This window comes from Ruditapes philippinarum, unplaced genomic scaffold (assembly GCF_026571515.1).
Source record: "Ruditapes philippinarum isolate M1 unplaced genomic scaffold, ASM2657151v2 ctg4563_1_1_1_1, whole genome shotgun sequence".
NCBI lineage: Eukaryota > Metazoa > Mollusca > Bivalvia > Venerida > Veneridae > Ruditapes > Ruditapes philippinarum.
The window spans coordinates 1-26545 of NW_026866083.1; the positions used below are offsets into that span (position 1 = coordinate 1).

Consider the following 26545-nt stretch of genomic DNA (forward strand, 5'->3'; position numbering starts at 1 on the left):
GGTAAAAGAAGAAATTGGGTAAGAAGCATTCGTTTTCTGTCTTATTTGGTTTGGTTTTCAGATTTGGTTGACCAACACTGTAAAGGTCATACAGCAAGATAAAGTTATTTTGTGAAACATTTTAATGAAACTTATATTAATAGTTTTCACGTCCACAACCTGAAACTAATCAAAATTGGAGTCATATGAGAAATCTTAGTCGTGACCTAAGTAGAGCTAGAACTGACGATCCCAGGGTTGAGTGGCAGACAACTTTCAAAAGTATACATAATATGTCATAATTTATAAATAATGAATTGATTCAATATACAATCTCAAATTAAATGTAAAAAATCAATTTGACATCATATCGATTATGTAAAATTTAAATTTACAGATAAATAAAAGGTTAAAGAAAACGTGTCAAACAATTAAATACAAGGAAGGAAAGTTGTTCACAGTAAGAACATAATTTACGTACCATGTAGGGAATCATAAGCCAAATTATTTTCCAGTATCGGCTCTGCTTTGAAGTTGTTCATAGGTATTTCTAGATATAGAATAATATTTTATAGTTAAAACAAATAGTTTTCTTTGCAATTTCGGTCACTAAATCAGTTAATTGAGTGTTGATGCTTACAACAACCGGGTTTCGGGCTAAGTTTGACAAATAATCTTCTTTCTGTTTTTTTTCTAAAGCTATTATATTCGTTCAGAATAATTTTATAATTTATGTAGTATCTATATCAATTTTGTTCACACAAAGAATAACTAATTATGAGTGATTTAAACCATGAGAAAAAATAATTAACATTTTTAGCAATACAAACAAACATTTGACAATTTCTTACGGTAAATGTGACGAAGCATTTAATTCTGTTTCTCGAGATATTGATGATGTCTGGTGTTGACTTTGCTCCGTCCTACCTATTTTAACATAATCAGGATATAAACAATTTCCTTTAATCTTTCTGTATGAGTATTTTTTCATAAAAACACATTTTTATTAATGAAGCAGTTCCATATATAATGACATTTGTTATGACATAGTTAAAAACTAAATATCTAGTTAAAATTTTGGGAAGAATGCAGAGAAGGGTTAAGTAGTATAAAAACGTGACTGTGCACTTTGCTTAAGTTAGTGACAAGTAAATCTAGAAATTATAATTGGTGCTACATGTTTGTATACTTTATCACTATTTAAGCAAGAATTGGGATCTCTGTAACTATAGAATTCAACAACATTTCAGTCGTAAGATGTATTCCTGATTCTTTAAACATATTTGAGATTATTCGCTAATCATACAATTTTATTCAATGTCATTTATATCCATCAATTAATTTGTACATGAAGCCCACACCACAACATTTTTATAAAAAGCAAATAAAGACAATCACAAAAAATGCCATTCATTTAATTTAAAGTACCTTTCATTATTTGTTTTGTACTTAAATTCACCCATGTTAACGCCACCCCTATTAATACACCGACCGTAAAGAAGGCAATCACAATTGCAGCAATAACACCCGCTGTCAAACATTCCTCGTTTTTTATCTGCAATGACAATGATAAAAAGAACTGGTTTTACAATGGTTTTGCATTTAAAACAACATACTATACTTAAAATGCAGTTTTTTAAGTGAAAGGGAAAACCAATACAATGAGCATTTTAACTTTTGGCAAGACAACCCAAACAATTGTCAATTAAAATTTTTGTCGAATTTGACAATCAAAAATTTAAACAAACATTTGATGTTCTTTATTTTTCCCTATATAATTTTTTAAAGCGAAGGGTTTAAGCTGGGAAAAACAAAAATGCGCTAGACATTCGAAAAAAACCCCCCGGGGTTGGGGTTTTGGGACAACTGAAAAGTCACTCAGGCATTCCCGAAATTCGAAAGGGTTTACAATAAAATTTAAAAAACTAATTTTTTAACCGAGAAAATCAACAAATCAGTTGACGTAACTAAATTACCAATGATGCTTAGAAAAATTTGACTTTAAAACCCTCAACATCCGAAAATTCCCTTAGCTAAAAATAAAAATTTCAATCGAATGTGAAATAGAAAATTAAAAATTAAACCATCATTCAAAATTTTTCCAATGTGGAGCAGCTTAGCCCAATAGAAAAATAAGTCCCAAATTCGTTTATTTGCGAGTTTAAAAAAAAGGTTACCCTAGACAAAATAAAACATTAAAAACATTTTAAAATATTAAATTAAATTTTTCAATATCTTTTTTAAAATCAAAAGCTGCGCTAAAAAAATAAAAATTTTAATTTTCCCAAGTTGGGCCCCCAATTCCCCCAAAAAAAAATTCCCCCCCCGGGAAAAATTTTTTTAAAAAAACCCCTTTTAGAAAAAAAATTTCAGATATACGATATTAAAAAAAAAATTTTTTAACAGACAATCAACAATCAGTTTAAAACATAACAAATTTTACCAATAAATAAACATTAAAAATTTTTTAAAATTTAAGCCCCCCCCACCCCAAAATATTCCTTAGCTTTAAAATATAAAACTTTTGGGGCAAAATGTTGATTGTCTAGTTCATCATTGGAAATTGATTGTTGATTGTCTAGCTCAACATTCGAATAGGGTTTTCTTGAATGTACGTTTTTGAGAGAAAAAATGTTATATTGTAAGAAATAAATCCAAGATGAAGAAAGAACACATATTAAACGAAATCGTTAATATCAAATGTTTACAAAAATATGAAGCATACATAATTTAAATGATAATTTAAACATTATTAAAAATCGTTCCATTTGTATTGTTAATGTTTAAGAACATATGGCGGTATCGCTGATTTTTCCAAATGTCTTAATGCTTATTCAAAAGCATTTGGCTATGGAATATTCTTGAACTATAGTTTACGTGGTATGTTTACAGAAATTAAACTGTTAATGACTTTACATCGAATTCCATTGTCCCCTTTTTAAATATCACCGTTGATTTATTATATTAAATAACTAATAAATTTCTTACAATGCATACGCTGGACAAAATTCCACGAAGAATCTAAAAATGCTAGTTATGTTAAAAATTGGAATACTTTACATATGTTCCTCTAAATATTTACTAGATTATTTATCATTTTTTGATACGTTTTCTGTTATTTAATTGACTTTTGTTATTTAAGTCAGAAATACTTTCTCGGATTGGTTGATATTGCAAAATAAACTTATATAAAAATCAAGCCTTCATCATACACTTTGCAATATAAAATTATTAGAAGAATAAAACAAACGTTGTTTTCTTCAGTGTTATTCAACAGTCTTTAATTGCCGCATACAACGTAATATTATCATTAGAACAATTTGACATAGAGCTTAGAGCTGTTTTGGCTGTTATATCTATTCGATACAAAACAAGCTCTGATCTAATAATAGATAGCCCTTCGTCTAAAGATCTGTCCATAGTCGATTATTTCTTTTATTTAATAGTGTTAAGGCGCAAGAGTTTTGGAGGAGTCTGTTTGAAAATTGAAGCACAATAAGAATTAAATTAAACGATCTCACGTATTTAAGGCATGAATCTAAAATATCATTTTACTATATTTTTTATCGTTTTATATCGTAAATATAATACTCAAATGAGAATTATTCAATATTGTTACTTCCAAAAAACATTATTTGTAAAGATATTACCGAATTTACATTTCATGTTAATAAAGGAAGGTATTTATAAAATTTATTTTCTATAAAGTCTAAGTCAAATGTTTCAATTAGAAATAAATGCATACATTTTAATAATTACATATAATGTTGACACATTTTGGCAGTACATATTTTACATATGCTTCGATATTTGAAAATTGTTTTAGATTTATATAGTTACATATATAAGAATTTACTTGAGTGTGGTTACAACATACAGTATCTTTAAAACATACCACGATCAAGATATTTACTTTCTTAATGTATAGACTTGATATAGTAAAAATCACCTGAACAAAGGCTATTTAAAAAGCTTTTAAACATTTCAAATTTATACCTGTTGTAATTATAGCATTGGTTGTCATTCCATCACCTGGATTAACTGAAATTAAAGACAAGCAAACTAGTTCAGTTGAAATCAACCGCCTTATTATATAACTCATTTTACCGAACATCTATAAAAATTGTTTGGTTTCATAACTTGTTATAAATTTAGCATTGTCATTCTCGAGCAAGATGTTAATTTGTTTACATTTGAACATGAAACATTTTTAAATAATACATCAGAAATGATTATTTCTGTCACGGTCTTTCAACAATTTAATCGCACGAAGAACAGTGCATATGTTTCATATTTCAACTATATAAAGACAAAAAAAAAAAAAAAAAAAAAGATCACGCCTCATAATGACTTTGTTTTCCTATCAAAATAAGTTGTTTGTCTACACCGACTTAAACTCATTTTCGGGCATATTCTTTCCAGACGGTCTACCTAAGCTTTTCTGTGTAACTAACCACTACGTGATCGACTATAAAGAAAAAGATAAAACAGAACTCGGATAAAAATATCCTTAATCTAACACAATACAATCTAACGAAATCAACTCTAAATAGAACAGAATCAATGAATGATTATTGAAGTTTGCTTTTATTTAACTATAGGAATTTTAAAGAATGGTAAATGATAAATCATTTTTGAACTGTTGTAACCCTTTTAGAATACATTAAGGTTTATTACCCTTCCATATTTTTTCCGCCTTTTTGATTGGATATTGATCACCCGAAAGAAAGTGATATTAACGAGCCAGACGGGTAATATACACACTAAATTTCCCCGTTAGGTACCCCACGTTGTAAACAACATGCGCTGTGGCGATGCACGTACGGTTTGATCTTACACGATGTAAATTCCGATTTACAAGCACTTTTTAACTGTCAAATGATAAATGTTTACCAAAATAGAGTAATGATACATATTCTCATCAGTATTGAAAACAATATGACTTTGTCAAAGCTTGATATTAATTCCAAAAAAGTGCGTTCAACAGACTACTCCTTTTCTCTTGTTTACATTCGTTACGTTCGAAAGAATATACGTCATGTGTTTATGTGACGTCATGTTGTGGTCAAGGGGTACCCTAAAGGGAATCTGATTTCGACGTTTCATTTGAAATAGCAATGATATATTTTAAAATCGTCTAAGCTCGACAGGGGAAGGATAACAAAATTATTATTTTGGTTTTGGGGTGATATATGTGGATATATTACCTGCCAAGATAAAATATCACCCGAGCTTGACAGGTAATATATCCACATATATCACTCCAAAACCAAAATAACATATAATATTATTCCTTAATTTGTACTTTAATTTTGATTATACGTTCAAAATGCCTGTATATAAAATAAACATATTTTTTTTCTAAAGAGCACATGCCACGATATATCTTACTGTAAAACAATAATAACAATATATGAGGAAAAGTTTTTTTTTTCTCAAATAAACAATATTTTATATTTGTTAACTGTTGAACAGTTCACACTTCCCCTTATCAAAATTATATATAGGGTTTTGAATAAGAGGTCCGGGATGTCACTTCACTTACAATGACATATATCAATATATTATATTACTCCTTAAGTTGTTGTGTTTTCTCGACTGACATATTATTTTATTAAGTGGTAGTAAACGAACGTATTTTATACAATACATGGTGGTCCAATAATAGATTCATAGGAAGTGGGGTATTTCAAAGTTGCTACAGTTTTCTTTTAAAACACTTTCTTAAACATGTTAAAGGCACATTATGACTCGAAAATCTATTTTTGTTAAATTCTGTAGAGATCAAGTCTAATGTGTTAAATAATGTTTTAATGACGGATTACGAACATGTTAACATGTAAAGAAGCGCTGAATGTTCAGTTATGTGTCGTAAAGGTAGCAAAATGTCATCAAAGTAGTTTTTTATCTTTCATAAAAAATTAATAATGACTACAATTCATACAAAATACTTATTCACTACAATTATAACAATTGCCAAAAGGAGCAAAAAACGCAAACAAAAATTTATGTATATAACGAATGAGTCCTTTTTGAGAAACTGTAACAAGATACCAGAAATATTTTTTTAGAATAAAAATAACATCATTTGTGAAAAATAAAGCATAATATTAACGATGAATTTGACCGGCATTTTCATATTATTTTTAATGTCTTTGAGATGTCGCCAGCGAAACATATTGACAACTAATTTTTCAACAATGCAATATTTACGTTTAAAACTGTGAAACATTTTCCCGCGAAATTGTGCCTAGTACACGTGTTGTAAAAATCAATATACACAATTATTAAAAGGCAGTCAAATGGAGCGAATTTCGTACCTGTGGTACTTATCGAAGTGCCTGTTTGTCCACCATCTGAGCCAGCTGTAAAATTGGAAACATATTTACGACGAGATATGCAAAATATAACACACAAAAGATCCAATAAAGTTTCCTTTTAAAAGGAAAGGCTTGCCCAGTTGTGCCATCATCCCTTCCCTTTAAAATGATTTTTTTTTTGAAAATCCTCCTAAATCAACTCTTTATGATGAAAAAATAATTATAAAACAGACAATAATAAATTGACCTTATATACCAGTAAGAAACACGTTATTTATGTTTTTTACAGGTATAGAGGGTCAATTTTTTATCACTATATTTTTTGTATATCATAAAGGGTTACTTAAGATTTTTTTTTCGAAAAAAAAAAGTTCACTTTTAAAGGGGTAGGTAGGGTGACCCCAAGACTGGACGAGCACCTGTGCCCGTATGTGTCACCAGTGTTATGCATGCAAATTTCGACAAAAGAAGGACCAGAAGGTCACTGATTATAACTGAACCTGATCATGCAACGTAACAACTTTTTTTGTAAAAACGATTTTTTAAAAAAAATCTTTTCTCTATTTTGTATAAAACTAATAAAGAAAATAATCAATCGTAACTAACATTGACTCTCACATTTCATTTTTCACTTTTTTTTTCTATGTCACAGATATACCGACAACACAGGATGCGCTATCTGTAGATCAGCACATGGTAAGGTTAATGATATGCATGGGCTATTTTTAGAAAGACAAAAATCAATCATAAAAGAAACTAACTTTTGCGTCTTAAAAACGAATTGAAACGGAACATTTTCGTTTATAATTTATTTCTTCCTTTTACTTTCGCTTTAAACCAAAAACTCAAGTAAAACTAGAAATCCTATTGATATGAACAGACTAGGATTACCGAAGTAACTTAAATAGCTTAGATTTCCGTAATATTACTTCGTCTGATTCCGCAGTATGACGGAATCGCCTGAATTGTCACGGTTGCAGCGGAAACCTAGACTGGTTTCCCGTTCCACCATGCACTAACAAATGTAAACAGGAAACCACCTAACCGGGACAAGTTTTCCAAAACATTTTTAAAAATTGTTTAAATAAGATGACGTCCTTTTTCTGTTTTATATATATTATTGTTTATGTAATTAATAACTGACAATATCTTTTGACACATATATACATGTATACAATTTTCAGATGTGTTAAATTACAGAGAATTTTTATGTTACAACTTTTTTCGAAAATTGGCAATAAAATGATTTTACTGTTATAAAAAGTCTACAAAAATCGTAAGATTTTAAATTTTATTGCAAAGAGGCTTAACATTTGTTGTGAGCAAACAAAATGATGACCGTATAAAATTCTGTAAAAATATGAAAATTTTTGTTCATGATTATTGATAAAATTATTATGTCAAAGTATATATGGAACTGAGAGCAAGCAAAATAAATCGCCGTGGAATAATTTGATAAAATTTGGTTGAAACGGTAAAGAACAAGTTCAATGGTTATATATATGTTTATACTTGACAAGTTAAAGTTTAACCAACTTTCCTTCGTATGGCTCTGTTGATCAAATATATTTTGTTTTGGTCCTGGTCAACGAGTGAACAGTCTATATCCGCTTTTTGTTGTGTGAAAAAACATCTTACGAACCATCAAAAGTGATAACAATATTCAAATATTTTTTTAATTTTCGTTCCCAATTGGCTGTTGTTGGTTTCAGATATTGATGGAGCTTTGTTATCATAACGTTGCCCTCCCTAGTTGATCTGTATTCTCATATTTTATATACACAGTGAGAATTGAAACCCTTTAATATCAACTTACTTACTGACATCAGTGTAGAACCTTAGGTTGTTTTCAGGTGTATACAAGAAATTGATGCAAAGAATCAAAGGGCGTCCAAGCAAGACATGCAGCAAGTGAAGATGAACTAGTAGACATATGATGACAACATATTCATATAAACTTTTCAATGGTTAATTGGTTTTTGCCAGAAATGTATATCACTTATGAATGAACGGACGAACGACATTGCTCATTGTGAACTTTGATTGGCATGCTAGAGATTAGAATATTACTTGTTATTTTCTTATGATCGTGATTATTAACAGCAACGGATATACATGTATACAATCATTTATAATCCATATGTGTAACGCATGATCAACACCACACTTGTACTTGTCACTTATTTTGTTATCGCTATTAGCTAAGACCCCCTCTTAAGGTAGTAAAAATATGACACTTGTTATATTACCATGTTGATCATGTTGAGCATAATTGTTTATTATACAATAATTGTAATATCTATTTTAATAAAAAAATACAGATTTTATGAATTTGTTTTGTTTTCTTTTTTGTGTTTGATGTGCAATTTAATACTGAGTTTTTACGTTTACTACTCTCTTTTTTATTAAAATTGTAAAAAGTAAGAATTCAATTGTTATATTGACCGATGATTATTAGTCAAAACTTTACTGGAAAAAGTCAGTAAATTATAGTTAATCTTTCAATATATAATATTGTTTATTCTTAAACCATGTTTATGTACATTTGTATTTTCCTTTATCATTTTTTAAATTATCAATCAATTGAATAATTCATAAAATCTAATTTGTAACTTTGAATAATTCCTCGGCATCTTTACTAAACACGAATAACAGATTAAATAAAATGTTTCAAAGTTGATAGTGTCATATATATACCATAAAAATGTACCTTTGTTCTCAATTATTGTACATATTTATTGTTTTTATCTCATATACATAAAATGAAACAAGTTATTGTTGTTGTTGGTTTTTTTTCGAATTGTATGTTTATGTATAATAATTATCAATAAATTTGAGAGTTGATCTGTGTTAATTAATAACTGTAACCAAACTAAGTGACAAACATTCATTTTGGAAAAAAAGCTTATTTATCTGTAAAATATTTGTTCTGTTCTGTAACGATATCAAACATCTACTCCAAAACCGGGAGAGACCAGACAATAAATGTGTTATACTATTCGCACTATACTAAAATAGACCGGGAATTACCGATAGGAGTACATCCCTCTATAAATAGATTTTCGGAATGTTTAGGTCATCAACTCATCAGTCTATTTACAGCTTTCGGATACATGTACAACAATAACATACCATAATAACCCACTGTTTACTACAAAATGATAAATAAAAAACCCCGAAGAGTTCGATTTATTGACGGAAAAGATTATTTCATTTGAAAATGTTGCAGTGCGAAATTCTCCAGTTCGCTATTCCTTGTACATATCGCGACATTTCATTTTTAATTAATAATCAAGCACCCTCATATCGATCGGAATGATCGGCTTTTATTAAGACCGACTAAAGGGCTCGAGAAGTTGCCGTCGCCCTTTCACAACATCTGATTTCATTTCATAAGGGGCGCTTCGGCGCGGACGCCAAAGAGTTTCCATAAGGATCTCCACAAACTGTAACATAACACTCGAATGCCAGATTGTTGTCCCTATTGGCATCAGCTGCTGTTACGTTATACCTGATTGAAGCTACTCGTGTATATATACACTGGTTGTCACTATTAGCAGTGCCCTCATCATATGTACCTTGTGGTGACAGCCAATAAAGTCATCGCTTGTGGAAGTTTCAGATGTTCTATGCCATCGAATAATCGTTTGTGAGAAGCTTCCTATATCAGCAGTACATGTGAGTTCCAACTCATCTCCTACTCCTTGTCTGATGGTAACATTCCTTGTACTATAAAACCATTCTTCTTTGTTAATAATGATGTCACCTGAGGTTTAACTGGAATATTTAACATTAAAAAAGACACAAATGTTTGATGTTTATGCATTCAATAATTAAGCATAGCGATTATGTAAAAGAATTATGCTTTGACTTTCGAAAATATTTCTAATTACACAAGGATATGTTTGATTGGTGTAAGGCTATACAGGCGCATAATACTGCAAGACAATACAAAATTGGTCTACAAACACACTTTCACATCTCCTAATAGATATTTTAAGGGAGTAAGAAAGAGTTTCATTCTCCTCTACATGTATGTCAGTAAATGGTGTAAGAAATAGAATAAACGTTTCTTACAAGATATGCAACTGTTTTTAGATTTAATATTTATAAAAAAAATAACATGTTTGATAGTTTGCTATGAGTAAGATTTTAATCTGTTTACAAATATATCTAGCAGTCCGATTGTAGCCAGCCTTACATATTTTTATTCTCTTGAAGAGGAGTAAGTTTAAGTGACAAATATATTTATTTGTATCCCATACGAAAATGTCTAATCTGACAAAAATCTATGAACATTTAAAAAAAATCATGCTATGTTTTAAGTGTTTACAATTGTTGTGTTATTTGTATTCAAAATATTCACTATAACTAATGTAAAGATGCGGCTTATAAGTTTAACACGTACTACTCAACTTTGAAACTTTTAATTATTATATCTATATGCGATATTTTGTGTGGCGAAATATAAAGCGTTTCGATTATGATTGGATTCAAGTTGTGGCCCTTTGATGACGTCAATAGGAGATAGGTCGGACATTGCCGATTTTTTTATTTATGATAACATGTATTTATATTAATCAAACTTTAAATCTTTACTCTTGTTAGATGCATTTATTTTCTTGGCAAACTTTGCATTAATGACAAAAATATTAATAGTACGTTAAATCTATATTCTTATACAATGTATGCAATAATATGTCATATAAACCAACACCTTCAAAAATATTTACTTTAAGAGCCGAAGGAACTGGATTCGTTTGTTACTTTTTTTTTCGGTGGACTTTATCCGTTGAGTTTAGTGGATCGTACTATGCATATCGGCCGGTGAACAGATATACCGCAGTATGTTAGAAAACTCACAGTTTGTTAAACAATAAAATTAACTAATCCAGCAATACGGGAGGGCATAATAAATATCTAATGCAACAGATTTAACTAGCAACAACTATATTAAACTTGCTCCGTTAGTGTAATCAGGAAATTACAAAATGAGTTTTAATTTTTGGACGCAGTGAACCATCGGCATTTTACAGACATCCAAGGATAAATAAGATTTTGTCCATCCAAGGGTATATAGTGTGTGAACAGGTGAATAATTAAGTTTATATTATGCCATAATTCCTTTCAATTTCATCAACTAAAATATGAATATTTTTGCGTTTACTTTTTCTGTTTCATTCTATTCCAGAAATAGTCAATGTGTAAAAGACAATGCATTGCCAGTTTGAAAAGACTAAAAATCCTTTTTCTTTAGATTGTGTCAAAAAAGTGTCATCTGAATTTGCTATTAATTCCTCCTTTTAATTTCTAAAATTTTTAATTAGAAACCCTTAGTTACTGTAATATATCAACACTTTTTTTTTATGAACAGCCACACCTATATATACAGTGTATCTCAGAAAACCATGGGTTAAATGATTTATCTTAACCATTTAGTTAAGAATGAGTGTCTTAATAGTTAGATATAGAAGTTTGTTATGGTTTTAACTTCTAAAATTTGCATAAAATGCACGAATCTCTACTATCCACTACAAGACAATAAGGAACATATTTTAGAGGAAAAAAACTCCTTAAACTGTCCATAATGCGAGAAAATAAACAAATCTCGGTGCGTCGATCCGTTCGTTCTCTCACGTAATGGACAGTTCTTGGAGTAACATGATTAAAGATTCGATACCTGTAACGTGTTATTTATCAATTTAATTACCTTAAAAATAGTACAGATATTTTCACGTTGGCACAATATGTTTTTATTTTAGAAGTGTTGCTTGTGATTCCACGCATGTGCCGCTCGCTTAAAAAGACATTATACAAACATACCCTTTTCTATTTTGGTACTTTGTTATAAAGGTAAAAACAATTTCAATCATTTTTTATTAATAATTGTTGTTTGACCTTAACATTAGAAAATAGAAATAGATATTCATTTATGACACACCGAAACAAAATGATAACCTTAAAATATGCTACGAATGTTGCATTCTTTTATGCAGACTCAACAACTCCTTTGGTGATTCTATAAGAAAGTGAATATTTGTAAGCTTTGGCGTTTGCCTTTGCAATGCATCGCTGTTTCATTGCTTAAAGCATTTGTTTGCTTTTAGTATATTTAGATGTACCTCATCTCCATCTTACCATTTGTTCAAAGAAATGCTTCATTATTCAATTAGATTTAGTAATAAAATTGTCTTTAAAATGAAATAATAATTCCGAGCTTTGTCAAAATCAAACAAAACTTACCATATGCAGAGAAAGTGGCATTCCTTTTAACATCACGACTTGTTGCTATTATGGTGCTTTTATATGTCAATTTACATCTGTAATACCTGGCATCATCGCAAACTAACTTCTCAATGTTCATAGACAATGTAAGATATATGTAAGCAGGTGTATCAGAATCCCATGATCCTCCAGCAACATAATCTTTAGTATTTGTGTGTTTGTTTGTTCCTATCATTTTACGCCTTTTCTCAACAGTATTTCAGTCATATAGGTGGGTAGTTTCCTAACCATCGTTCCCGGAGAGTACCAGTACTAGACTAGCTTCCTCCTCGCTAAACTACCAAATCATAGCCCGGGGATCGAACCCACGCAAGAGAGGTAACTGGATTAGAATTTATCGACTATAACCCCTCGACCACGGAGGCCGTCTTTAGTATTTTATATTACATCACCAAATAATATAGGAGTTGGATTTTTATTCCTGCTTCCATTGATGCTAATGTCTGCCAATCATAAGGATCTGATCCAGAAAGTGTAATTGATTTAATTAGTCTAATCTGTATGAGGTAAATAGTAATAACATCTGTTTCAGTGATATTACATCTCATAGTTAATGTACCTGTGCTCTCTAGTAAAACTCTCTCCCGTTTAAGAGTGAAATTCACACCAGTTACTGTAACGTAACAGTTGAAATAAAACAGTATTTTGATAGTATTTTCAATCTTACCTGAAACGTTCAAGTGTAATGCAACCCTATTTTTTATTCTAACACAATAATAGTTTGTAAAGGGAAAATTGCTTTTACTCATAAAATGTACTAAAGATTAAACACTCAATGTGAATGAAAAAAAATCAAGAGGGTTTAGAAAAATATAATTTAAAATTAAGAGATGTACATGAAAGATATAGTATAAAATAGACGTACAGTAATATTTTAAAAAAATATAGTATTAAACATAAAGATATCCACAAACACGTAATATTTCCGTTAAAAGTTGCACAATTAAACAATGGCGATAAACAATGGATATACTTTATTATAACAAACAAAAATGATAATCAAATAAATATATATATTTTAATTTTTGACGATGCCTGTAAATTTAAGACAAATTAATTTTGACAGAAATATGTGAACTTAAAACTACCAATCTGAATAACAAAGTTAACCAGTTGTCTGTCAGCACAAACAGTGTTACAAAACCTCATTAAATTGAAGAATACGTGTAATTGTTCTTACAAGTTCATTTAACAACAAAAAAAAAATTTACTACTGTATTAATAAGGTAACCTTATTGCAAATAAAATAATTATCTAAAAGTATGGTGACGTAAACAGTACATGTACTATAAAGCAATGGACATTAAGTTCAGATGTGCACATTAAATGTTTTAAAGACAATTTTCAAAAAAAAAATGAAAGAAAAATACATATTTACTAGAGATGTTCAAACTTGCAATTAACAACTATAAATATAAAAATATAAAAAAGTATGCCTATGAAAGGTACGTATGATAAAAATACACTACGTAAATCTAAGTGTAGACGTTTTACAAGGGACTCCGTTTTTTGTACTTTAATTATTCAATGAATATTACTACAAATCATGTCGTATTAAACTTAGAAATCATTATACTGGAACACTATAAATACTATGAAAAAACAGCATTGCGATTTTGATTACAATAAGCACTGTGTCTGTTCTAACTAAAATAAGAAGCGGTACCCGGTATATGTGAAGCTAGAAAATGCAAAGCACACATGCTGATATAAAATAAATTTGTTTTCTCATGTATGTTTTGTCTTTTTATGGGGTTGAAGCGGGGGATTATCAACTTGCTGTACAAACTACATGGGATGAATCTATGCAAACAAGTTAAATGCGACTTATTTCATAAAAGATATTTTACCAAGCTTTTGGATATTGATCATAATATACAAGCTTATATAAACCTCAACGACTATCTAAGTACTACATAATATTGTGAAAGCTATAAAGAAGCGTATTTGTGCGCATGCATTTAAATTATTTAAATATAAAATCTTAGCCAGTAATCTGCGTATATGTGTATTTATGAATTTCATTACGAATAATAACTGTATCAAGAAAAGAATCAAATTTAGGATCGCGATTATTATCTAAATCAGATAATTAAAGCGCATATCTTGTTATGTAATAAAGGTAATAAAATTGCATGCATTTTAAATCATTTTTTATTTAAGTAATTTTGAATTTTAACTCTAGAAAAAACAATGGAGTATTTTTAAATTATTAAATTTGATCCTGATCTTAAAATCTTACTGAATACTTGGCCTGGTCTGAGTAATTTATATTTTAAATTAATTTGATTAAATAGATAGAGTTTAATTGAATGAATTTGGTCATAGCAACTTAATTGACAGTTTACTTTTCCGTGTTACACATGCATTTGTAGATCATATATATCTATTCAATGTATAAAACATACTTTAGTTTTATAATTATTTCCACTTCATGTCTTAAGTGGTTTTGAAACAAAGATCATATCTCATTTAAAAGATCTTAACGAAATTGCTGGCCATTGTAAATGTTAAGATTAGACTGGGAAAGGCTGAAACAATAATGTTGATATTTTAAAACCTAAATATTAATATATATTAACATCTAGCTGAACATGTGACAGAAAAACAACCATCATACATATAACAACACTTATCAGCACTTCTAAAACATTGAATATAAAGGATTTAATATGGTATATTTCGAACATTAATGAAAATATGTGAAATAAATAAGGTCCGACTTAACAGTGTAACATTTTTTTTTTCAATTTTGTTTGCCATTTCAAAGAATCTGTTTAACTCTTCAGTATCTACATATCACGCAAAATGATTCATTTTGCTTTGAGCATATTGCATGTACTACAATAAAAGGCCAACTGCATTAAAAGTTCAGAAATAGTAAGTTTAGTTTAATGAGAATCATTTCCTATTAAACATCTTATCCAATGCCAATTTTTATATATATAACATTTGAAATTTTAAGGCGTAGAAATGTTCAATATATCTGATATTGAAGTTGAATGTGTTGACTATGACTGGAATATGATTTTTCATTATTAAAAAAGAAACATACATGGTATGATTATAATACACAAATTTCACGTGAACAAATTTAAAACAAAACATAAAACAAATCTGTATGGTCAGTTAATTTTACTCCTTATAATATATACTAATTATGAAACAAATCTTACGGTATCAGTCTGTGCCAAAATATGTTTATAAACAATCCTTGAGGAATAAAATACTATTTTGAAATAATTATATATATTATAGTTTAGCTCAATGGAATTTGGCTTTATATACTTTTTTGGAAAAAAGAAATCTTACCCATTGAGCAAATGTATCGTAACCGGGTATTGCAAGCCGTAATCGCATCAGAGAAGTAGATGTCTCCCTGCCTAGTTGCCCTGCACCACCTCGGCTCGAGATTTCTCCATAGGCTTTTATCTAATAATAAATGAGAGGGTTTTTAAAACTAGATATTACTTTATGCTATTAAAGTAATAGATATTATTTCATTTCCACAAAAACAAAGTATATATATTTAATATATACTATATAGATACGCTGGTGTAAATTGAAAGCAAATAAGTTACATGTACAGGTTCACATTACATATATACGGATGTAATGAAATCATCTGAAAGTATATGATTATCAAACATCATGTAATCGTCAACAGGAAAGTAAGAATGGCGTCCTTTTCGTGTTGTTTGCAATGTCGTCCGGAACACTAAGATGTATGAATACGACAATATCAAGTGGCAGAGCGTCAGTGCGAAACGACGTCATCATCTTGATTAGATTTTAAAGAAGCATATCTCAAGATTCATGCTAAATTTCATGAAAATGTCTTTTAGTGTAAAAAAGATGTCAAAATGTGCAGAATAAACAGACCTTACTGCGTATAAGTCACGCAGTAGAAATATGGTGATAAACACAGCAAAATCAGTCATAACATGTAAATCATTACTTGAATCTTTTTACTTTTTCTCAAAATTGATTTTCCTGAAAGATGTTGGCTCATTTAGAGGAATGTAACTTAAAGACAAAATATGCATTAAGTATATACAATGTAAAACGACATGGTTGTCTATCATAGCACAATGGAAAAAATTGCAAATGACTTAGTGAGGACACCGGAAGGAGGAGACTTCGGACTTACGTGGAAACTGTTGGTCAGGCACGCTAACGAAGTTTGTGTGTTTAACAGGACAGTCACGTTTTGTATTCAACCTTTGTCTTAGAAAATGTGACCTTTTTAACAGGAAACGTGCACATTAAAAGTTTCATGTTCAAAGATATGTTAAGATATGTTATGTGGTCGTAATCACAGGGTTAAAATGATATCTAATATTAATACCAAACTTGCCTCCAGTATTTATCGGGTCCCAATATATTGAGTAAGCATCTGCAAGAACTCTTGAAATATCAACCCATAAATTTAAAAATGGCTGGGAGAAATTGACATCTTGTTTTAAAATATTTTCTCCGATTAGTCTCATCGTGCTATCATCGTTGGTACATTTCATTCTAGCTTCTTGCATATATACTTCATAAAACGGACTGTTTCGGAAGAACATGAGCTTTGGTAACGTCATTTTTCCTGGAAAAACTAAAAAATAATGAAAATAATGATTTGTAGTAAAAACTCCTTGAATAATCTATAAGTTATAGTTTATAGTTTATCACATGGTGCGATGATTTTTCTTTTGTACGGTCCAGTAACCTTTTATTTTTGGTCTACGGTCTCAATTATAGTGTCTGTTATACATGGACCAAATGTATTTACATAATTGTGCTTTATTTGAAATAACGCACACCTTTTTGTAAAGAAGTGTGCGTTATCTGAGATATAAGATTGTTCGTTATTGTCAATAAAGCATGTTACTGGCGTACGGTTAAGAAACATCAAAGATAAATCCCCGCATCATGCGATGAGATAAACTTAAAACAGAAACTGTGTATGTAATATTTCGACATAAATCCTCGTCAATTATACAACTTATATGGATACATTTTAATTTGATGTGTTTTTTCATCTTATAAACATAATTGTAAGGTCCTGGCTGTTTTCTTAGTTAAGCCTATTAAGGTAACCTTATAGCTTCCTTACGCATACAAAAACATCTTACACATATTCCGAATATTTCGTAACCACATTAAATAACACGTATAAGCTGGCTCTGGTCTAATCTAGGCTGGGACATTACGGCTTGTCAATTCTTGGACATTTTAGCTAGCACGAGTCGTTACTGAACCATTCAAACTGTCATGAGTCGTTATTTGGACATGTAAGCCACGGTAGGGAGTCACGTGACTTTTAAGGTTACGCGTACAGACAATATGGCGGCCTAAAACCCTCGCTTCACGTGTGTTTTTCAGGTAATTCTTTATTATATCCCTTTTACTTACATACGAGACCTGTTGCAGCCTACGCGTATAAAGAATTGTTGCCGCCTATACCTTATTTTCCACCCCTGTGCTCATAGTTTTTACAAACGCTCAGAAATTAAACAGAAATTTTCAATGTGGACAATTATTTTTCGGGTAACATTCACGCAAAATTTGTATTTTGTATGAATTTGATTAAACTACGTCGCGTTAGCAAAGAGAAAATGTTCATAGAATTTCTTTATTTGAAAATGTTAATATTAGGCATGTTAAATGTTGACTGGTCATTTTCTTTTCCAATACACGAGAGAAAAATGATTTGGGTAACTCCAACGCATACTTTTATTGTTGGTAACTCCCACGCAATATATGTGCAAGCAATATCTATGCACGTTATAGCCTAGATATTGATTGAAAAAAAAACATGATTGATTTAGCCTTAAACGTTCATTGAATTTTGAATAATATTAAAAATACCGCCAAAAGGTCCTGGATAGAATTTAGCCCCTATGGATAGCAGAATACATATTTACGTGAATATATTAAATGAAGTTTCAATATAGATGAATGAATCGCAGAAATTAAAATAAAAGTCTCAAATATAAGAAAGAGGTCGATTTCAGTTTAAGCACAATAACAGTTGTCATTTTTCATAGTTTGCAGATATGGACGGTTCCAGCTCGGATATTGTTTGTGGATAATGTTGGACAACACTTGTCTTAATGACCACATAAGCTGGCACTCGGCACAGGACCTTGTAAATGTTGTGACAAATCGAAACGTCACGGGTATGGCATTTTACTGTTATTCGTAATATTAGATATTAAAGACATTCAAATCATTTTATCACTTAGTCTTTTATGTAACCAATTATTTTTCAAATTAGTGTCTGTGTTTAATATTATTATGTTGTGTTGTTTTTTTTAATCTAAAGCAAAAATGAAAACAACCTAAAGAATATTAGAGTGGGTCTTTTATTTTTCAAACTAGGTAATAAAATCTAGAGGACTTATGTATGAATGTCATCTTAATATTAACAGTGAAACCCGTAACGTTTCCGATTTGCTGGGCTATAAAATGTTTTACCACAACATTTATAAAGTCCTGTGCAGTGTAGACTGTTTATTTGGTCAATAATTGAAACCTATCCGTGAATGAAATGTTACTACAATATCCGAGATGGAACCTTCCATATCTGCAAAATATGAAAAATGACAACTGTAATTATACTAATAAAAACAGAAATACAAAACCTCCTTCTAATATTTTAGACTTTTGTATCAAAACGCGACCTAGTTGAATGATTTGGGTTTGGTAGGCCTTACGCGAAATTATTGATGCCCTTGGCAATTTATGATTTTACAAGCCATGCCTTTTTGAAATTTATTTATCATATTATTGTAACCTATAAGCAGATGAAGTTTTGTTCGACCCATATAATTTACGCCCCAAGACGATTCGTCAATATAGCTGTATTTATATCTTAGTGATAGTAAAATTAAGTGTGAATTGGTTTGAAAAAAATACATTATATCCATTGCATTATCAAAACAAATATTGATTAAACTGTTTGCAGTTAAATAACAAAGTTGAGTGTTAAATTTTAATTTTAATTGCCGTGAATTTATAGGGAATTATAAATCTATTTTTATATTCTAGATCCTGGTCCCGGCTGAAATTTAGAGTATTGCAGTTGTAGCTTGTATACCATAAATTTAACATGGAAAGGACTGTCAGGTTTGTTTAATTGAAATTCTAATATTTAATATATATATATATATATATATATATATATATATATATATATATATATATATATATATATATATATATATATATATATATATATATATATATATATATATATATATATATATATATATATATATATTATATTTCTTTACAAAGTATAAATATTTCAACTACTGGATATTTATCTTGTCTTAATAATATATTATTTTTCAGAATACTTTTGTAACATCATTATTAATATAAAATTTACATGTTTGTTGTTTACAGGATGCTGCAAACAATGGTCTTAGATAGAGCCTTGAATGAATATTTCTTCGGAAAATGCTGAAGTAACTGATGGGAGCAGTTTTTCTTACCAAGCATAGGTCAGACTTAAATAGCTTCTTTTTAAAAAGTTTTTTTTTGTTTTATGTACATAATTTGCTGTCAATATGAAACTTCAGCTGTATCTTAATTTCTATGCTGTTTTATAATGTAAATCTTAGAGATAAGCATTTTAAGATAAAACAAATCACTAAGTTGATTAATTAAATATATTATTTGAGATTGACAAAGTCAATTTTAACTAGTAACTTCTTATTTTATTTGCAGAAGCAGTAAAAGTATTCAAACACCATCATGAAACACTTAAGACATACCTAGAGAGATCTAGAAGAAGTACTTGTGGAAGATTGGAACAGATTGTAGCTTAATTATTAAACTAAAGGGACTTCTTAAATCGTTTGAATTTAAGCTAAACTTGAACTTTATTTTTAAAAAAATAGCTGAAGTATTTAATAGCGTCTTGGTTTTCTTTGTTAAACTCTGTTACAGTACTTTGCATTATATTAATATTAAAGTATGTTGAAATGACATTGAAACTTCAACTTTGTGCCAACGTTAAATTTCAACGTTTTTTAAACTTTCAAATTCGACCATAAATCCAACGTTATTTCAACGTTGAAATCTGACCATAATACAACGTTGTTCAACGTTGATGTGCCTGCTTGGTTAATTCTATCAAGGACCTATTGGCGGTATTTTTAATATTATTCAAAATTCTATGAAAGTTTGATTCTAAATGCATCAATCATGATTTTTTTCCATCAATATCTAGGCTATAACCTGCATAGATATTGCTTGTACATAAAATATTGCGTGGGAGTTATCAACAATACAAGTACGCGTGGGAGTTACCCAAATCATTTTTCTCTCGTGTAATGGAAATGAAAATGACCAGTTAGAATTTAACATGCCTAATATTTACATTTTCAAATAAAGAAATTATATGAACATTTTCTCTTTGCTCAATCAAGTTTTAAATTAATCAAATTCATAAAAAATACAAATTTTGCGTGAATGTTACCCGAAAAATAATTGTCCACATTGAAAATTTCTGTTGAATTTTTGAGTGTTTGTAAAAGCTATGAGCACAGGGGTGGAAAATAAGGTATAGGCGGCAACAATTCTTTATTCCGCGTAGGCTGCAACAGGTCTCGTATGTAATTAAAAGGGATTTAATAAAGAATTACCTGAAAAACACATGTAAAGCGAGGTTTTTAGGCCGCCATATTGTATGTACGCGTAACCGTAGAAGTCAAGTGATTCCCTACCGTGTAAGCTAACTTGAGAAAAAGTTGGACATTTATATCCTGGTATGAGTCAATATTTGGCATTTAGGCTGGGCGAAGTCAATACTGGGGCATGTAGATTCGGCAAAGTCAATGCCGTGACATAAAGGCTGGGCAAATGCAATGCTGAGACATGAAGGCAGGGCAAAGTCAATGCTGGGACATGTAGGCAGGGCAAAGTCAATGCTTGGACATCTAGGCTGGGCAAAGTCAATGCTGGGACATGTAGGCAGGGCAAAGTCAATGCTTGGACATCTAGGCTGGGCAAAGTCAATGCTGGGACATGGAGAATGGACAAAGTCAATGCTGCGAGATGTAGGCAGGGCAAAGTCAATGCTGGAACATGTAGGCTGGGAAAAATAAATGCTGGAACATGTAGGCTGGGCAATGTCAATGCTGGGATATGTAGGCAGAGCAAAGTCAATGCTGGGATATGAAGGCAGAGCAAAGTCAATGCCGGGATATGTAGGCAGAGCAAAGTCAATGCAGGAACATGTAGGCTGGGCGATGTCAATGCTGGAACATGTAGGCTGGGCAATGTCAATACTGGGTGAGTAGGCATAGCAAAGTCAATGCTCGGATATGTAGGCAGAGCAATGTCAATGCTGGGATATGAAGGCAGAGCAAAGTCAATGCTGGAACATGTAGGCTGTGCAAAGTCAGTGATGAGTCATGTAGGCAGGGCAAAGTCAATGATGAGTCATGTAGGCAGGGCAAAGTCAATGCTGGGATATGTAGGCAGAGCAAAGTCATGGCTGGGATATGTAGGCAGAGCAAAGTCAATGCTGGAACATGTAGGCTGGGCAATGTCAATGCTGGGATATGTAGGCTGAGCAAAGTCAATGGTGGGATATGTAGGCAGAGCAAAGTCAATGCTGAGACATGTAGGCTAGGCAAAGTCAATGATGAGTCATTAAGGTAGGGCAAAGCCAATGCTGGGATATGTAGGCGTTGCAAAGTTAATGCTGGGACATGTAGGTTTGGTATAGTCAATGCTGGGCATGTAGGCATGGCAAAGTCAATACTTAGACCGAATGACCGGAGTCAATATCGGAGTCAATATAATTAGCTGGTTGAATAACACTAAAATCGTTACCCCGGGTGTTATAGTGATTTCCGTACTCGGGAAAGCAATCGAACTTACACTATGTTAAAGAAAACGAAAATGAAGCTTGTATATAAAGAACCATGACTGAACTAAATTAAAACTAGCATTCGAAAATGCCATTCAAATTATTATATATGGTAAAAAATACATTATATACAAGTTTAACCATTCTTACTTTGTCCACAAATGTATCCAACTCGTTTATAGCAGTTCTCGGTTGATAATTTTTTGGATGATTCTAAAATAGCGCATTGCTTATGTTGATTGGTATGTGGTTCCGATATCTTATGGAATGTATCTTCAGATGCTAAATAAAATAAACATAATGAAAATTTTGTGGATGTCTTAAGGTTTCTATAATTATTTTTAAGTGCTTGCACAAAAAAAAAACTCCAAAGAACCAAACATTTTTTTATATATTATGTTAATGTATGTACTGTAATAATCTATAGATCATTGCAGACGTCACATATTCATGGAGTATAAATGGTCCTTGTTTTTTCACTTAAAATTAAATTCTTATATATCTCATCACATATTGTAAGAATAACCGGGTCAGAAGGTAAGTATGTAAATTAATCTACTTATAGATACCTACTTATACTGAATGATTGTCAAACATAGACAAGTGGAGCACTTTCATATCAATAGATCGGTACTAGACCGCTTTTGAGAAAAGAGCCGGTAGGTAAGCGCTCTTCTTTAAGATTCTACAGATTTTTATGTTAATTAAAGTGTTGTTATTCAGTCATTAATCAAACAGTAAACTATAATGCCATTTCTGCACAACATAAACCTTAAATAAATCTTGAAGTCACAATATACTTTTTGTTTTATAACGTTTTGCTATGAACTATGTTCAAGATACTATTTTCTAATTTAATCAATCATGGACATACATACAAATATTTTACTACATCCGTACGTTTTTCATATGATTAATTTTTGTTTTTTTTTGTTTTCTTTTGTTGTTTTGTTTTGTTAAAACAGTTAAAGGTTATACTCAAACTGCCACTATTTGTGACGTTTCAGCTTCAATGGATGTAGGAAACCACTTTAGTTCTCATTCGCATGGTTTGCATATTCAAGGAAGCTTGATAACTTCACTTTATGAAAAAGTTCAACAGCTGAAGTGAAATTCAGCCTTACAACATTAAAATGCACTAAATGTAAATGTTGACCATGCAGCGACCTAAGCAATGGGGCATTGAGATTTATCTTTAAAATTCAGTACGGTAAAACAGTTGTGCTAAGCCCTTGATATATTGGCTTGCTTTGTATCTTTACCATGTTTTCAGTACATTGAGTCTCAGTACTGAGTGTTTCCTTTTTGTAGAAAGTACTTATAGTTTTTTTATAAAGTTGTAATAATGGATTTAGAACATGTAAAATGTTTACAACTTGAGAAAACTACGCTAAATTTAAAATAAAGAGTGAAAACGAAAGGAAAATGCAAAAAGTGGGATTTTGACTTCCATTTAAATATAAAATCATTATAACTGTACTGACTACTGAAATTCAAAATGACAGAAGAAGATGACTCAGCGATATCTCTGTCTAACGACTAACACTTAAGGATTTAGAACAGGACGCAAAAAAAAAGATTTTTGTTTTGAAAAATAAAGATATTCGCAATCTCAAAGCTTATTTTGGGCCTTTAATGTGGATGAACCGTAGAAAAGACGCAAAGAAACTTCCTTTGTTAACTAATTGAACTTTAACATTTTATATTAGCGTTTTTATGATAAATATCGTACTCGGAAATTGACGGAGTTAGCCGAAATTATACGATGAGCTTTTGATAGATGTGCTGATATACTCTTAAACAAGTTACAAAATTATTACCTATAGTATAAAGACTCCAGTAAGGATCTGGGCTGGATAATCCAGATCCACAGAAAAATAAAGTGTCCCCAAAACATTTCCTATTGCACCATCTCGGTAATACCTCGTCTAAGTTGGATTTCAATGATTGAGTTGGCAAACAACGGCAAAATTGTCCCTGTAATATTAATGAAGCAAAAATAAAAATAATTAAATCGACGTTAGAATTATATCTATACAGATGTTTTAAATTGGGTTTGTTTTGATTGGTTTCACGACGCAATAACACAACTTAAGTCATACGGCGCTGAAACAGGAAAAATGATTTTGGCTGCTCATGGGTGTACCAAACTTAAAACATCAGGGGTCAATACCACCCATCACCTAATACATAGACATCAGTAATTTGAACACAATTACCTCACCTACTGGAGCAAAAAATGCATAGCATCCAGTGATTCGAACTCACTGAGTTACCTCTTACGAAGACAATCTTATCAAACAAAATCTTTTTTAAAGGTGAAAATGTAATATTGACAAAATGCTTTTTAATTTCAAAGTTTCTTTGTATATTAATTAACCACTTCCCACGTTTGACAAATATAGAGAGATTAATGGTCAACTCACTGATAAAAGGAATGATGATGGTTGCGATTCGATACTGCACATTTGCAGACATGCTTGAGCGGTGTTATTATCTAAGTTGAATTCCTGATATTCAAATGTCTCTGTTGTAAACTTGAAGCAGCCTGAAAATATATAAATATATACAGTACAAATTCTCCAGAACAATCCCCTTTGGCAGACAAAGATTTGTGGTTGTTGTTGAAACTTAAAGATGTGTTGCTCCATAGAAATCTAATTTATTGTGAATCGAAGTATTACTTTATGAAGGATTGATATTTTCGAAAAGGAATATGCCGTTACTGTTAATGATTTGTTGCTGTACAGATGGTCGTTCTACGCAGGGTTTAACTATATTGACTTCAATTTATAAACGAGTTCAATTCCCTTTCTTATTCTATTTAGCAACATGGTTCATAGTACAGTTAACACTTACTTTAAATGTCATCTTAGAATTGGAAATAAATGTATTTTGTTTACTGACTTAAGATCAAATTATGTTTACCTAAAGCAGTAAAATTATTTATGAACTGGTATGTGGTCTCTAAAACAGGAATAATTTATCAATGTTCAAATAGAGATGTTACATGAAAGATTTTCCTTATATGAACAACAGCTATGGTTTCATTTTTTCAAACACCAAATTTGATTATCTTACGTAAGATTTTTATGTATTTAAAGTAATATTTTACCGTTTGACCAAATCCATGGAGTAAAAAAGCTCTTTGTCCAATAGACTTTCTTATCACTGTCGCTGTTCAACGCCGGTGTATGAATAGGCCCGATTATTTGTTTATATTCATTTAAACTGGCTATTGTCGCTTTCTTTTCTTCACAAATTTCCTCGGCATCTATCCAAGTATCAGCACAATGACTTATAAATATACCATCATGGGTCTCTGTATAATAAACAAATAATGTGTTATGTTATTGCACTATATAATTTCATACTGTATAAGATACATGAGATAAGCAAAGGTAAGCTGGTTGAATGATATTTTGTTGTATAGGGACCGACATGACTGGATCTTTATTTCAGTTTTGCCACTTTTTTTTCAAAATGAGAATATAGCTGACCGAAGAAAAGAAAAAGAAATAGCACGTAGGACTGTCGTATTTTAGAATATCAACTATTATGTTGGTATGATATAGTCATGAACACAATTTTCCTCCATGTGATCAAAACAAAGACAGGAAAAGGAAGAAAAAAGTTGTACATGTAAAATGCAACTGAAACCGATTCATCAATTAAAGAAAAATAAATACATGATTACAAATCTTTAAAGCGACATGCCTCGTCAAAATGTAGATAAAATCAATGTAAAAAGACTGAATACAAAGTCAAATCTTAATTTGATATGAACCTTTTTAGTTCAATGTGCATCAATAACATTAACGTTCAATCCCCCCCCCCCCCCCCGACATTTCTTATCAATGTTCAACTTTCGTTTCAGTACATAAAGCTCTTTTTCTAATATATTTTGTCATGAACTATTTGGTCTAAAATACTTTTCTAACATTAAAAGGAATGATATCAAATGTCCAAAATACCGTTCTAATAAATAAATGAATGATATCTCAACAAATGATATGCTAGTATTTTAATGATTTAATTACGTATGTCAAGCGATAAATTAGTCATTTGCACGTATTTAAACAAATAT

General features: G+C 30.6%; 1 protein-coding gene and 1 long non-coding RNA gene across 3 annotated transcripts in view; both read right to left on the reverse strand.

Moving 5' to 3' along the window:
• Positions 1 to 98: 98 nt before the first annotated feature.
• On the reverse strand, positions 99 to 1531 carry LOC132731270 (uncharacterized). The gene is made up of 3 exons (XR_009625856.1): positions 1408 to 1531; positions 831 to 906; positions 99 to 529 (listed from the first exon to the last, which is right to left on the reverse strand). It is a non-coding gene; the product is annotated as an uncharacterized LOC132731270 (long non-coding RNA).
• Positions 1532 to 3928: 2397 nt separating this feature from the next.
• The window catches only part of LOC132731271 (uncharacterized), a 53535-nt gene continuing 30918 nt past the window's right edge, over positions 3929 to 26545 (reverse strand). For both annotated transcript variants that reach the window (XM_060717427.1, XM_060717428.1), the window contains exons 4-11: positions 25574 to 25780; positions 24885 to 25006; positions 24279 to 24435; positions 22609 to 22740; positions 16942 to 17184; positions 15897 to 16016; positions 6300 to 6344; positions 3929 to 4020 (exon numbers count right to left, since the gene is read on the reverse strand). In XM_060717427.1, the coding sequence (XP_060573410.1) occupies positions 3944 to 4020; positions 6300 to 6344; positions 15897 to 16016; positions 16942 to 17184; positions 22609 to 22740; positions 24279 to 24435; positions 24885 to 25006; positions 25574 to 25780 (1103 nt within the window). In that variant the 3' untranslated portion in view covers positions 3929 to 3943. The remainder of the gene's footprint in view (positions 4021 to 6299; positions 6345 to 15896; positions 16017 to 16941; positions 17185 to 22608; positions 22741 to 24278; positions 24436 to 24884; positions 25007 to 25573; positions 25781 to 26545) is intronic.